This window comes from Acinonyx jubatus, chromosome B1, assembly GCF_027475565.1.
Source record: "Acinonyx jubatus isolate Ajub_Pintada_27869175 chromosome B1, VMU_Ajub_asm_v1.0, whole genome shotgun sequence".
In the NCBI taxonomy this organism is placed as follows: domain Eukaryota; kingdom Metazoa; phylum Chordata; class Mammalia; order Carnivora; family Felidae; genus Acinonyx; species Acinonyx jubatus.
The window spans coordinates 181,504,703-181,519,228 of NC_069382.1; the positions used below are offsets into that span (position 1 = coordinate 181,504,703).

The 14,526-nt window shown below is 39.4% G+C and overlaps 1 protein-coding gene and 1 long non-coding RNA gene across 4 annotated transcripts in view; one reads left to right on the forward strand and one right to left on the reverse strand.

The window, feature by feature from the left end:
* Window positions 1–396: 396 nt before the first annotated feature.
* On the reverse strand, window positions 397–8,868 carry LOC113596191 (uncharacterized). Its single transcript, XR_008296382.1, has 2 exons — window positions 8,569–8,868; window positions 397–6,133 (listed from the first exon to the last, which is right to left on the reverse strand). It is a non-coding gene; the product is annotated as an uncharacterized LOC113596191 (long non-coding RNA).
* A 9-nt stretch (window positions 8,869–8,877) lies between these two features.
* The window catches only part of SEPSECS (Sep (O-phosphoserine) tRNA:Sec (selenocysteine) tRNA synthase), a 35,730-nt gene continuing 30,081 nt past the window's right edge, over window positions 8,878–14,526 (forward strand). For 2 of the 3 annotated variants that reach the window (XM_027048367.2, XM_053217504.1), the window contains exons 1-4: window positions 8,878–9,011; window positions 9,827–9,981; window positions 12,331–12,449; window positions 12,779–12,937. In XM_027048367.2, coding sequence (XP_026904168.1) covers window positions 8,898–9,011; window positions 9,827–9,981; window positions 12,331–12,449; window positions 12,779–12,937 — 547 coding nt within the window. In that variant the 5' untranslated portion in view covers window positions 8,878–8,897. Of the gene's footprint in view, window positions 9,012–9,252; window positions 9,539–9,826; window positions 9,982–12,330; window positions 12,450–12,778; window positions 12,938–14,526 lie in introns of those variants that run through there. The other variant, XM_053217503.1, reaches the window with a different exon arrangement.

Sequence of the window (14,526 nt, forward strand, 5' to 3'; positions counted from 1 at the left end):
AGCATTTCACTTCAAATCCGCCATTGGAAGTCTGGCCTCTTCTCCCACTGCCTGGCCACCTGCTGCACATCAATCTCCACCCACACTGACTTCTTGGAGTTTCTTTGGCCTTTGGACCTGGACTCCCCTCACTTCACAGAAACCACTACTGGTTTTGCTAGTCCCCTCTTTGTTTTCTATTTCCCTAGTCTCTGGTCTTTATTATTTCTTTCCTTGTATATCCTTTGGATTTATTTTCTGTTCATTCACTAACTTCTGAGATAAAAATCCTAGCTCAGAAACTTTTAGCCTTTTTTCCTTTTCTACTCTATGTTTTTTCCCCTATTGCCCCCACCCCTACTATATACTTTTTTTTTAAAGTTTATTTATTTTGAGAGAGAGAGAGAGAGAGAGAGAGAGAGAGAGAGAGGGAGAGGGAGAGTGTGTGTGTGTACAAGTAGGGGAGGGGCAGAGAGAAAGAGGAAGAGAGAGAATATCAAGCAGGCTCCACAATCAGAGTGGAGTCCAATGGGAGCTCGATCCCATGACCGTGAGATCATGACTTAAGCTGAAATCAAGACTCAGTAGCTTAACTGACTGAGCCACCCAGGTGCCTCCTACTATGTACTTTTAAAGTTTCCTCCTAAGTATGGTTTTAGGTGTTTCCTGTAAGTCTTGATATGTGGTATTTTTATTACCATTGAGTTCAAAATACTTTCTAACTTCTACTGTAATATTTTCTTTCATGTATGGATTATGCTTCATTTCCAAATAAATCTTGTTTTTGTTATTGATTCTTAGCTTAGTTGCATCATGTCAGAGCATGATTTCACAGCTTTGAAAGTTGTTGTGACTTGTTTCATGACCCAGGACTCAGTCAATTCTGGTAAATGTTCCATGTGAGCTTGAAAAGAATGTGTGATTTCCAGTTGGGTACGGCATTCTATGAATGTACATTAGGTCAAATTACTAAACATAGTGTTTCTGTATCTTTACCAATTTTTGGGCTAACTTGTTCTATTGGTTCTTAAAAACTGTTCTATAACATCTCAGTATTTCTGTAAAATTGTCTATTTTTCCTTTTGACAGTTTTGACTTTATGTGTTTTGAAACTATGTTATTAAGTATATACAAATTTAGAATTATTCTACCTTCTAGGTGATTTGGATCTTTTATCTTTATGAAGTATTCCTTTTTATGCCATTTGTCTTAAAGTCTACTTTGTCTAATATTAATAATCTGTGCTTACTTTCTTTTTGTTAATATTTGCATGTTATATCTTTTCCCATTCTTTTTCTTTCAACTTTTAATCTTTTCATAGCTTTTTGTTTTAGATGCATTCTCAGCAAAGAGCATGTAATTGTTTTTGTCATTAAAAATCTAGTCTGATAATCATCATCTTCTAAAAGGAATATTCAGCTCACTCATATTTAATACTGATTTCTACGTGTCCTACTCATTTCTTTTTCTCTCTTTCCTACCTCATTTTGAACTGATAATTTTTATTAATCCTCTTTTCCCTTGTATTAGTTTGGAAATTATATAATCTTTTACTATTTCTCTATTGGTTATCCTGGAGATTACAAAATAAATTCTATATTTACAAAAATCTAATGTCAGTTGGTACTTTTACTCTCTTTTGAGACAATAGAAGTGCCTTTGGAACAGAATTTCCCAAATTTTAATGTGTATATAAATCACAGAGTGTCATAGACTCTATGTCTAAAGTTCTCTTTTGGCCAGCAAAGGAGCAGACGCAGGATTAAAGTGAGAGATGGCTAGTGTCTGGGAAAAGACAAGCCCTGAATAAGGGTCCTTGCCTGTTTTTATTAGGATCAGAAGGCTTACAAACATGGTGACGGACACGCACAAAGGGACAATGAATCTGTGAACATTAACTTGTGGTCGTGAGGGAAAGGGGGTCTTGAGGATATTTGTGGTTAGGGGTTTGGGTTAATACAAAACAAAATCCGGGCGCCAGGCAGTTGGGAGGAGCGTTGTTTACATCGGACATGAGGCAGCACCTATGTTTACCTTAGCTAGCCTCAGGGATGAGACAGGTAGGGGAAATAACCTCAGGGTTGACAAGGCACCTTTTCTTTTGTTAACCATTTCTCCTCTGGGCTGCTTTGCCTGCAGCGCAGTGGTCCACAGTCCAATTCACCAATTTACCTAACCTGGCCCTATTCTCCTATGAAAGGAGCTTTTCTGCTATAGTACTAAATTTGGGGTGCTTTCACCCTGAATATTTAATCTTGTTATTTCTATGTATTGGGCACCTTTGCACTGTTTCTATTTCAGGCTTTTGCCTCTCTCTGTCTATTTTGGGGTGCCTTTGCACCTCCCTATTCCTGGCACCTTTGTGCCTCCCTATTCTCAGGGTGTCTTTGCACACCGCTATTCTTGGAGTGTCAATCTGGTTTACCCAAGCTTGGGTGTGAACATTTTATGACTTTGTATTTCTTTATGACTTGTCAACCCACTGGTGTAACCCCGGGGGATTCCTAAGTTTATCTCCCACAACAGAGGACCCTGTTAAAATAGGAATTCTGATTTAGTAAGTCTGAGAAGAAGTCCATGATTCTGCCTTCTAATAACCTCCATGGGCCACTCTATGAGTACAAAGCCTTTATAAAACTTAACTCTATTTACTAAGTCCCTCTATAATTAAATGCCAATCATGTACTTTGACTCTATACATATATAAACCCCTCAACCCATTACTGTAGTTTTTTTATATAGACAATATTAACCTACATTTACCACAATAACTTGCCATTTTTGTTGCTTTTTACCCCTTTTTGCATTTGATATTCCACCTGAAACCAGTTTCCTTTTGCCTTAAGAATACCCTTTAGGGCTCCCTTTTATGGTATCCTATTGGTGAGAATTCTCTGTTTTCATCTGAAAATGTCTCTTTTATTTTTTAAAAGTAAACTTTTTTGTAATTTTGGAATAATTTTAGAATTACAGAGATAAAACAGAAGGTTCTCATATGTTCACCCAGGTTCCCCTAATGATACCATAATACATTTGTCAAAACTAAGAAGCCAACTTGACACATACTCTTGACCACACTTCAGACTTTATTTGGCTTTCTCTAGTTTTCTAATTAATATCTTCTTTCCACTTCAAGATCCAATCTAGGATACCACAAGTGATTAAATCATTTGAATGTCATGTACAACTGATATGAGAAGGGCACTGCATCTCTATGGGATTCTCCAAAACCAATAACCCTAGTCTAACCATGAGAAAATATCAAACTACAGGTGAGGAACATTCTAGAAAATGTCTGACCAGTATTCCTCAAAATTGTCACAGTCATGGAAAACAGGAATAAACTGAGACATTATAATAGACTGAAGGAAATGAAGGAGACATGATGACTGAATACAATGTGCTATCCTGGACTGGCACATTGAAAAAGGCAAAGCAAAGATTAACTATTTTGAAGCAACTTAACTTTAGGTAGAATTATGCCAAAATGATATTTGGGTTAGGTACTACTGGGAAGCAAGGGACAAACATTTTATTGATTGTCCTTAGGTCTTGAAAAAAAATGATAACCCTTCCCTGTTTGGTAAGTAGAACTTTCTGCATTCTGCTCCAATTATTTTTTCTGTGTCAGTGGACTTTGAAGGTCATAGAATGTCAGGTATGATGGCAAGAACTTTATCTGGAGTATGCATAAATTATACTGAGGAGGGCAAAGGTATATCTTGACAGACACAATTTGATTATGAATAGAAGAGTGCTCTGGAACTTTAACAGTTCCTCTGTTGAGCATTTAATATTACAATTACATCTGTGGAGTAAGTCTCTCCTTATCAGATTCGCAGGGGTGCTATCACAGAGCAGAAAGGAGTGCTTTTCATTCAAGAGAGTAAGTGCTACAGTTAAGAGCTGGGAGTTAGGAAAAGTCTGTGGGTTGTCTGAAAGACCTATCTGTATTTCTGTCTGAAAGAATTGTGCACGTGTTTAGTCTGAGAAAGACTTTGAGCAAGTGAGGAGTTTAATGTAGTAAGAGCAGCACCTATCTACCAGGAATTGAGTAGGTTTACCAACTGTATTTATTCAACTTGGGCATTTAAGGGTAAGTCAGGATATTGGGAGCTTTTTTCTTCTTTAGAGTACCCTTTTTGATCAGGATTGAGGGTTTTCCTTTGTCCCTGGTTTTCTTTTATGAGATAGGACATTCTGTTTTGCCAGTGTCCCTTCTATTTATACTGTCTACAGCGTCCTTGTCAAAAATGGTTGCTTGGAAGGTGTATCACCTAGCTGTTGGTTCGGCAAGATCATAGTTTATTTTAGACTCTGTCTCATTTTGATTCTAAACCCTTTTTAAAATATACCAACAGGTGTTTAGGCAAAGGTGCTATTTCCTATTCTAATTTCTATTTTTGAATTAGGCTTCAGTTTCAGGCTTAACTCCATTGACAGAATGAGATAAAAGGGCTGCTTTTACACTGACACCTTTATTAACTCCTGAATGTTGTCAGAGGTATTATCTAGTCTAGCACAAAAAAAAATATCTTATACTTTTACCTTTTTTCTTGGTTTCATGATTAAATTATAGTCTGATTAATTTTTATTGGAAATGTTTAGGGGTATGGCTTGTAAGAGGCTTTGCCCTACTTTTCAGGATTTTTTTAAACCCTAGATTTATTGTGGATAAAAGAGAGCCTGTAGACCCCTTGCTGCGTCAATCCAATTAGTTTTTGTTATCCAAGATTTAGCATCTGAGGTTCTGACCAACATGTATACAAGCTGATGTAGGTTAGGTAGCCCTGAATCATATGTACCCAAAAGCATTGTAAATTCTTCTAGGAATAGTTGCTGGTTTTGTTGGGGGTCTTGTACGGAGGTCTTTAACTATAGCTCTTAATTCACCTTAATTCATCATCCAAAGTTTAAATTCTACACTTGCCTGCTTATCTGGCTCATAAGATATGGATCTTCAGAGGCATGTGATATTTTGTGGCGTTAGGAGGCTGTTGGGCAAACATGGTGGGGGGGGTCTGCTCAAGAGGAAGAGAATGGCATAGTTGACAGAAGCGAGGAAAGACAGAGATGAGAAGGGTAAAGAAGTAGAGGGGTATTGGATATAGGGAGGCCACTGGAAGACAAGGACAGGAAGGATTTACTAGGAAATGAGTCTAGTTTCTTGTTGCCTAAGTTTGTCAAATTGCTCACGAGCTTTCGTCAAAGAATGTTTAAGTGAAATAAATTTTGAACCAGAATTTCTTTGGGAGGCTTCTGCATACGAGTTAAAAACTGCAGTCCATTGACCTGAGAAATCTTAATTCCCCTTCTTTTCTAGGTTGCCTATCAACACCAAATTTATCCAAGTCAAATGTCCCGCAGCGTGGCCACGGAAGGCCCAGATCCTCATTGCTGAAAGTTATGCCACTAAGAGAGACAGCCACCAGAAGTAGGGTTGTAATGACACCACATATAAGAAGCAGCAGTTTTTTCTGGTGGGGAAGTGGATTTAGGCTTAGACAAACCCAGGAGAGCTGGCAATGGTTGGTTGAAAGTGATGCTTATGCTCTTTGTGTCTCAGGCCTCCCACCTGAGGGTTGGCCCCTCCAAACACAGACCTGACAATCTGTGCCCCCGCAGCAGGTAGAAAATTAGAGTGAGCCCCCTCTCTAAATTAAAGGCAAATTCTCAAGACCAAAAATCAAGATGGAAGGAGTGCCTCACTCAGTTTTATTGGTGACCCACAGTGATGTTTGTTCAAATGGATGGCCATCTGGTGAGAACTTCAAACTCACTGGTCTCTGAGGCTGGTTTGAACAACAGGCTTATAGGGCCTATGGCTGTGTTCTACCCTATGATTCTCCTTTTTATGACAAACAGCATTTTCAGGTAGCACAATACAAAATAAAAATATAAAAGACAGCCAAAAAAGAATGAAAAGGAATGGCCTGATTCCACCAAGGATAGAATAAGTACAATAAATAGCTGAGGAGCTCCATGCAAAGGTAGCAGAGTTCAGACCCAGCACTGACTTACGACGATGGCACAGACTTGACAGGCCACAAGCAGCAAGGCACAAGGGTCCTCTGCGTGTACCACATCTGGTCAAAGGCTGGGGGCCACAGTGATGGACAGTGCAGACCATGTCTCAGTGGAGTCTCCAGGAAAACTGTGGCAAGGAACAGAGACCACCCAAATAATAAACAGAGACTATTCATTCAGAGCTTCCTATAGCAAGGGAGTTAGTCACCATCACTCACATTTGGAGACTCAATGGCAGGCAGAAGGGTGGAAAAGCTTTATGGTGAAAAAAATGGGAAGGGTTCAGGTATGCTCTGATTGGGAGTTGTTAGCAAGGGGAAGATGGAGGTAGGCTAATTAGAAAAGGGCATCTTATGTCATTGGTTTAGGGAGCATACTTGGCTTTCTCTGGTTAGTCCTGAGTTGGAAGCAAGTGAAAAAATTGGGAAGCTGGAAGTCATTGACTGAGTCCTAACTGTTCTGGCGAGATTGCTACAGGGGTTTTGGTTTGGCTTCCTGGGCTACTTACTGCAGAGATTATGGGTTGGGGTTCTTAGGACATCAGACAAGGTCTAGTCCTTGTCCATTTGTACAACCAGTCCATCAAGGCAAAGATGGCATTGAGAGATTACATCTCATTTAATCAAGACAATGGTCTCCTCCATGTTCCTATTTTACAAATGGGGAAAGTAAAGCTCAGGGAGTACGAGTAATGTGCCCAAAGTCAAACAACTAGTGACACAAGCAAAATTCAGATTATGAATGTTGGATCTATTTTTAACTATGTTACATCTTGTAAAGACAACTAAATTATTCTGATGTTGTGCTATTAAAAATATTAGATGCCTGGGCACCTGGGTGGCTCAGTCAGTTGAGCATCCAACTCTTGATTTCAGCTCAGGTCATGATCTCAGGGTTGTGGGATAGGGGCCCACGTTTGGCTCTGCACCGAGTATGGAGCCTGCTTGGGATTCTCTCTCTCTCCCTCTCTCCCCCACTTGCACAGGCGCTTTCTCTCTAAAGAAAAAAAAAAAAGAAAGAAAGAAAGAAAAAATTTAAAAAATGTCAGATGTTCAATACTCATTGGGTGTGTGAATGTATGAAGATAATATTGGAATACCTCTCTTGAAATTGCTTCCACAGCCTGCAGTTTTTGAATAATTTCTATGAAGGCATACCTTGATGATGGATTTAGTTTCTGGAAACAAACATTTTTCCAAATTAAGACTGGTAAGTAAGGTGAGAGAAACTGCTGGCTCAAAAACCTAGAGTGTCCACTCAATAATGAGATGGGTCTTGCACTTATATGTGATTGACAAGATAGCTCTGAAGGCTTTTCCAAAGAAGTTGCAAAAATAGTTGTATTTTGGGAATAAGAACTGAACTCTTCAAAAGTTTGAAGGCTGATGTTTACTTTAAAAAATGAGCTAAATTCTCATTATTTTTGTGGCTTATATTTCTGTGTAATTTTACAAAGTTTTTAAACCGCCTATCATTCAGATAAATTTGAATTTGTAGCCCATCTATTTTGTGTTTAGTTCTGTGCTTTGAACACAGATATCCCATATAGCTTTCGTCAAACCGGAGTTCACAATCTAGTTAAGGAAAACAGAAAATTAACAATGGAAATGCAGCTTGACAAGTACCAGGCTGACAAATGGTAGGATGCCCTGGGAACATGTAGTAGGAACAGTGGTGAGTTGGTACATACTAAACTAATTCCTGGGCAGCAGCAGGGAGGTCAGGGCCTGATGTGTAGCAGTTGTTGATTTCCATGGTGATTTCCACTCTACCATGGCCAATTCCAAACTCCCATCATGATGCCCCTCAACAGGGAGTTGGAAAGAGATGTGCGGTGGTACACCATTATGTTGTGATTCCACCACACGGATATAATAGAGGTAAATAATCTCAGAAGCGCACTTTAAACAATAGAATGTAGTAAAAATAAGTAGGAAGTGATAAAGTTTGTGTATTCATCACTTTTGCTTTTAATATAATTTAAAGTGGCTGTATTTAAAAACCAGCTCACAAAATTACGGCACAGTTAACAATCAGCTTTTGCAAGCGAGTATGAACCAACTCAAGTGGACTCGAGGGATGTCAGGAATTACTGTAGGCTCACCTAAGGAGAAGAGTGCAAGGAAGTTGAAAGCAGGGATCCTATCTTTTCATTCCTATATATCCCATACCTAGCCCTGGGTTGTTTAATGGTCAAAGCAACTCATTAAATCAACAAGAAAATTTTTGTAGTCCCTACTATATATTCTGGGCACTGTTCTAGGCGCTTGGGGAGGTATGGCAGCGAAAACCAAGTCCCTAGACTTTAGGAAGTTTATATCCATAGGTATGTGGGCATGGGTGTGGGGTATACAAAAAAAAAAAAAAAAAGTAAAATCAGTTGGTGGGTGACAAGTATTGGGGCTTTCTGTAGTGCAAAGGACGGAAGGAGCGGGACACGGTTATTTCGTAGCGGGCTGTCAAGGCAATAATAGGAAATGTTGGGACGTGCAAAAAGGATGAAAGGTTCTGCAATATGAGAAACACTGTGTAAGGCTGAAGCACAGACTGCGCAACTCTCACCATTCAACGGAGTTGGAACACATAAGACCCGAAAGTTTTTCTGCAGAGAAGTTCACATAGCTCCCCTGTACTTTCCTCGGCCCCTCTGCACAAGGGCAAACTCTTCCTTTAAGCCCGTCTCAGGAGCCCGCCACACGCGCAGACGTCTGCGCATGCTCAAATCCACGCTCGCCAGTGCCCCCATCTATGCGGATTGCGCATGTGCGAAAGCGAGACGCGCTTTTTGTCCCAAGGCCTTGCCGTACCGTCCAGGCGGCGAGTTGCGTCCCGGTTCAGTAGTGGGTGCAGGGTGTGTCGAGTGTTCTCTTGCTGCGGTCGCCACCGCCGAAATGAACCGCGAGAGCTTCGCGGCGGGCGAGCGGCTGGTGTCGCCGGCTTACGTGCGGCAGGGTTGTGAGGCCCGCCGCTCGCATGAGCACCTCGTACGGCTGCTTCTGGAGAAGGTACCGAGCTGTCGGGCCCCTCTCCAGCCGCAGCGCCCCCCCCCCCCCCCCAGCGTCCGGTTCCGCCCAGCGCCCCGGTCGTGCTGCGTCCTGCCCACCCGCTCTTCTTTGCTGGTTGAGACCTGTCCGCGGCAGTCTGTCGCAGCTTGGCAAGCTTTGTGCTGAGTTGCTGCGCTCAGCTCCTTCTCAGCCTCACCAAAGTCAGCAAAACCCAGAGAGTGTTGTGAAGGGAGCGTGCGGGAGTCGGGATTTTTGAGTCTGGTTGTTTTCTAACTTCGGGATGTGGACGTCCCAGTTGCTACTGTTTTGTTGGCGAAAAGGGCAAGTTTCGCATCTTCCGTCTTCCACTACTCCCAAGGACTCACGGAATACTTTGTTTCTAAACCACGACAGACTAACTCGAGCCAAGAGCTGCCCCCGAACTTCACAGGTCTCGTTCCTACCGGTATCCCGAATTTTAATTTCACCGACGTTTGACAATCCCTAGTTTCAGCAGCCTGGTTGGAACAGTCCTCGTTGAAGATAAGGTTTATTGGTTTTCAGTTACTTTAACTCATTGAAACATCAAACCTGAGTAAACCTCATCGTATTCATTTATTATCACTTCTGGCAATCTGTAGAGAATTGTAATGCAGTGTAACGAATGTTTTGCCTATTCGAGGTTTCCTCATAGTGCGAAATTTATGTCTGAAGTTTAGAAAGCAAGGAGTATGGCAAAATACACATTACAAAGTTTAAAAAATGTATTGAAGTAAGGTCCTGGGGGATGGTTTTCTTCAATATACATGTTTTGTTTTGTTTTGTTTTGTTTAAAGGGCAAGTGTCCAGAGGATGGTTGGGATGAAAGTACACTTGAACTCTTTTTGCATGAACTTGCAATCATGGACAGCAACAACTTCCTGGGTAATTGTGGTGTTGGTGAAAGAGAAGGGAGAGTGGCATCTGCATTAGTTGCTCGGCGTCATTACAGGTATATTTTTAAAGTAGAAGACATTCCTCCCCCTTTTTTTTGTTAAAAACAATGGTGGTAATAGTAACATTAAATTATACAATGTCCATTGGTAACCTACTTCTTCCCTATTCAAATGGACATAGAAACTAGATGCAACAGGGAGATGGAAACAATTTGAGTATGTGTTTTTCAGGACAGTAGGATGACAGTGGTGGCTATTCTGTCAGGTTCTGGGTGGTGAACAATACTGCCTATACGTTCTGTTAATAACGTTTAATGTAATAAGCCTGTTTGGTTGTAAGAGTTTAAATATGTTAAGGTTGTTTATAGTTTGCTGGGGTTTTTTTTTTTAATTTCTTTAATGTTTATTTTTGAGAGAGAGAGAGACCATGAGCAGGGGAGGGGCAGAGAAAGAGGGAGACACAAAATCTGAAGCAGGCTCCAAGTTCCGAGCTGTCAGCAAGAGCCCAACACAGGGCTTGATCTCATGGACCGTGAGATCATGACCTGAGCTGAAGTCGGCTGCCCAACCGACTGAGCCATCCAGGTGCCCCAGTTTGCTGTTTCTTTTCTAACATTGCAAGTTTTTTTTTTTTTTAAGAGAATGATATGTAGGTAGAACTTTAAAATGTTGTTCATCTGTATCTAAAATGAGTTATTTTATAAATACCTTGCTTTGTTGCAGTAGATGCAGGAAAGATACCTTAAATTTGATTTTAGATTATTAAGTCACCTTTTTCTTTTGCAATATTTTAGAGAGCTTTTTATCAATTCTGTTAACCATTTAATTGGTAGTATTTCCAAATATGATCATTTCTCTGTTCTTCAAAGTTTCCATGAAATATAGGTAAACTAGTAAACACTCCTGTCTTGAAATTTGCAGTGATGAAACTCTTCTGCAGATAGTAGAATTTTATTTCAATCAAAACCATTGCAGTCGGAACTAATAATAATAATGAATCTATAACTTGGATGAAAAATTCATGGTTAAAATGGGCTGATAACATGATTTATAATATTTGTAAAAAAATGCTTTCTACATTAGGTTTCCGGGATAATGAAGTATAACACTAGTGTTCTGTGATAATCCCAGTGTGAAGGATTTCTGATCTAACTATAAAGTACAAACAGACTTTTGATTCTGAAGAATATTCAGAAGTGTCTCTCACATGTATGACATCATCTAATCAAAATGAGTAGATTTGTGCACTATTTTAAGGAGTATACACAGTTGACCCTTGACCAATATAGGTTTGAAATGTGCAGGTCCACTCACATGTGGATTTGTTTTTGATGAATATAGTACAGTACTTGTAAATGCATTTGCTCTTCCTTATGATATTCTTAATAACATGATCTTTTCTCTAATTTACCTTATTGGAAAACAGTATATAATACACATACAAGATATGTGTCAATTGACTGTTTATGTTATTGGTAGGGCTTCCAGTCAACAGTAGGCTATTAGTAATTAAGTTTTGGGGGAATCAAAGTTATTTGTGAATTTTTGACTGTGTGCCCCCCCCCCCCAAACTCCTGCCTTCAGGGGTCAGCTGTAGTATTTTTAAAATTAAGGTGATATTTGAAATAGCAGCTCATGCCCATGGGAACTTAGTCCACTGCTTTGGTTAAGGAAATGGAAAGAAAGAAGAGAATCTGATGTTACATATATTCTGGTTTTCTATTGCTGCTAACATACACCTCGAAACTTAGTGGCTGAAAACAATCATTTATTATTATCTCTCACAGTTCTGGGGGTTAACTGGGCTCAGCAGGATGATTATTGCTTTCTGTCTCTCATACAGTTGTAGTCGGATGTTGGCTGAGAGTTTAGTCATTAGGTTCAACTGGACAGTTTAAGTCGACTCACTTAGATGGCTGAGAGATCAGATGGCCTCTCCAGGTGGCATGGGCCTCTCCCAGCATGGCAGCTGGATTATGAGAGGGAACTCCCACAAAAGCAAGCCCTTCAAGAGGTCAGGTGAAGCTTTAAGGCTTCTTTGACCCAGATCAGAAATTCCAGACCATCACTTCTTGCTAGATTCTTCCTGGCCAACCAGTTCACTAAGGCCAGTGCAGATTCAATGCAGGGGAATTTGATTCTCTCTCTTGGTGTTGACAATAGTGTGTAGCATAGGGAGAAAAGGAATTGATGGTGGCCATCTTGGGAGACTAGCTACCACAGTATAAATGATGAATTTGTTTCAACTTAACTAGGATATTTTTACATTGTTAATAGTTTATGAAAAATATCTACAATAGTCAAGTGTTGCCTGTTGTTTTGATTATTGTGTCTATATACTTATACAGTGGATTACTTAGAACACTGAATATTTTTGTCCAGTTGTTGGCCCATTTTTTGCTTAGGTTCATTCATGGAATTGGACGATCGGGTGATATTTCTGCTGTGCAACCAAAAGCTGCAGGTTCTAGCCTTTTGAACAAAATTACCAATTCTTTGGTCCTGGACATCATAAAGTTGGCTGGTATGTACTATGTTAATCATAATACTTTTGGCTGACCAGCCAATACACACTTTTGCCTAATATCTTTTATTAATGCCTCTTTCCAAATAGGTTATAAATGGCTTTTGAAAAGATACATATATATATTTTAAAACCCTTTAGAAAAAGATGGAAAATCAGAACCATAAGCCAGGAGGATGAATTTGGCAGTGAGCCTCCTGAGACCAAGGACAGAAGAAGCACTAAGTCTATAACTCTTACTATTTAATTGAAGAAGTATATCATTTCTTCAAGAAGGGTGCTGGTTTTTCAGTGGAATAACTAATTTCTCTTTTACTTCTTATTTTTAGGTGTCCATACAGTGACCAACTGCTTTGTAGTTCCTATGGCAACTGGTATGAGTCTAACCTTGTGTTTCTTAACATTACGACACAGAAGACCAAAGGCAAAATATATTATATGGCCGAGAATAGACCAGAAGTCCTGCTTTAAATCCATGATCACTGCAGGTAAAGGAAGAGGAGTGGCATATATAATGCAGAAGATTCAGACTGTTTATATAGAGATAGATGAATGAGAAAGAAACTAAGCGTGTTCCTATTCCTTCCTTTTATTTTCATAAAATACACATAACAAGATTTACCATTTTAATCATTTTTAAAGGTATAGTTCTCTGACATTAAATACATTCACATTGTTGTGCAACCATTGCGTAACACCAGCTCCAGAACTTTTTCATCCTCTTAAACTGAGTCTCTGCCCATTAAACAATAACTGCTCCCTCCACACTACCCCCAGTTCCTAACAATCACCTTTCTACGTTCTGTCTCTATGAATCTGACTACTCTGGGTCCTTCATATAAGTGGAATCAGAGTATTCGTCCTTTTGAGACTGGCTTATTTCACATAGCATAGTATCTTCAAAGTTCATCCATGTTGTAGCACGTATCAGAATTTCTTTCCTTTTTTAAGGCTAATATTCCACTGTGTATATATACATACATATATATATATATATATGCATAGATATACGTATATATATTTCACATTTCGTTTGTTCATTCATTCATTCATTGATGGACACTTGGGTTGCTTTCACTTTTTGTTTCTTGTGAATAATGCTGCTATGAATATGGGTGCTTAAGTACCTGTTTGAGTCTCTGCTTTGAATTCTTTGGGGTGTATACTCAGAAGTGGAATTGCTGTATCATATGTCCCCATTTTAAAGAATATGATTACCCGTCTCACAAGATTGTTTTGAGTATTAAATAGGATGGCATATGAAATGCCCAACAGCAATCCTTGGAGCATAGACCGTGCTTCAGGAATGGTTGTTGCATATACATAAGTGGAATACACATAAATTATTAGCATGAATCAAAGTGTAAGGATACAGGGGTACCTGGGTGGCTCAGTTGGTTGAATGTCTGACTCTTGATTTTGGCTCAGGTCATGATCTCATGGTTCAGTTCATGGGATTGAGCGTCAGACTCCACACAGCCTGCTTGGGATTCTCTCTCCCCCGTACTCTCTGCCCCTTCCCTGCTTGCACTCACGTGCACACATGCACACACTTTCTTTCTTTCTGTCTCTAAGTTAAGGAAGAAAGAAAGAAAGAAAAAGTGTAAGGATATAGACATTATTAAGTATAAATGAGGCAGAAACTCTACTTTGGTATTTTAGTATTTGGCTTGATTAATTCAAGTCGAATTTGAGAATTTGAGGTTAATTTTGAATGGCCTCAGTGTGTTGTATGAAATGAACTGTATTAGGCTATAATTAAACTGTATAAGTAATCCTAAAGAAACTCATGTAAAGGGATTCATAGTAAGGACATATAGCAGAAACTGATAGACTTTTAAAAAATATACTGATTTATTTTAAGTGGTGTCAAGTTGTTAAGTCTGTTTATTTATATCATGTTAACCAAAGAACTAATAACCAAACTTCTGGGAAAGATTGCCATGTTGAAAAACTGGAAACTTTTCCAAAAGATGTTAGGATTTGTACTACAATTTATAGTTTATCCTTTCTTAGGATAGCCTAATTCTTAGTAAATAAGATAGTTGTATCCTCAAAAAAAATTTGCATTTTAAAA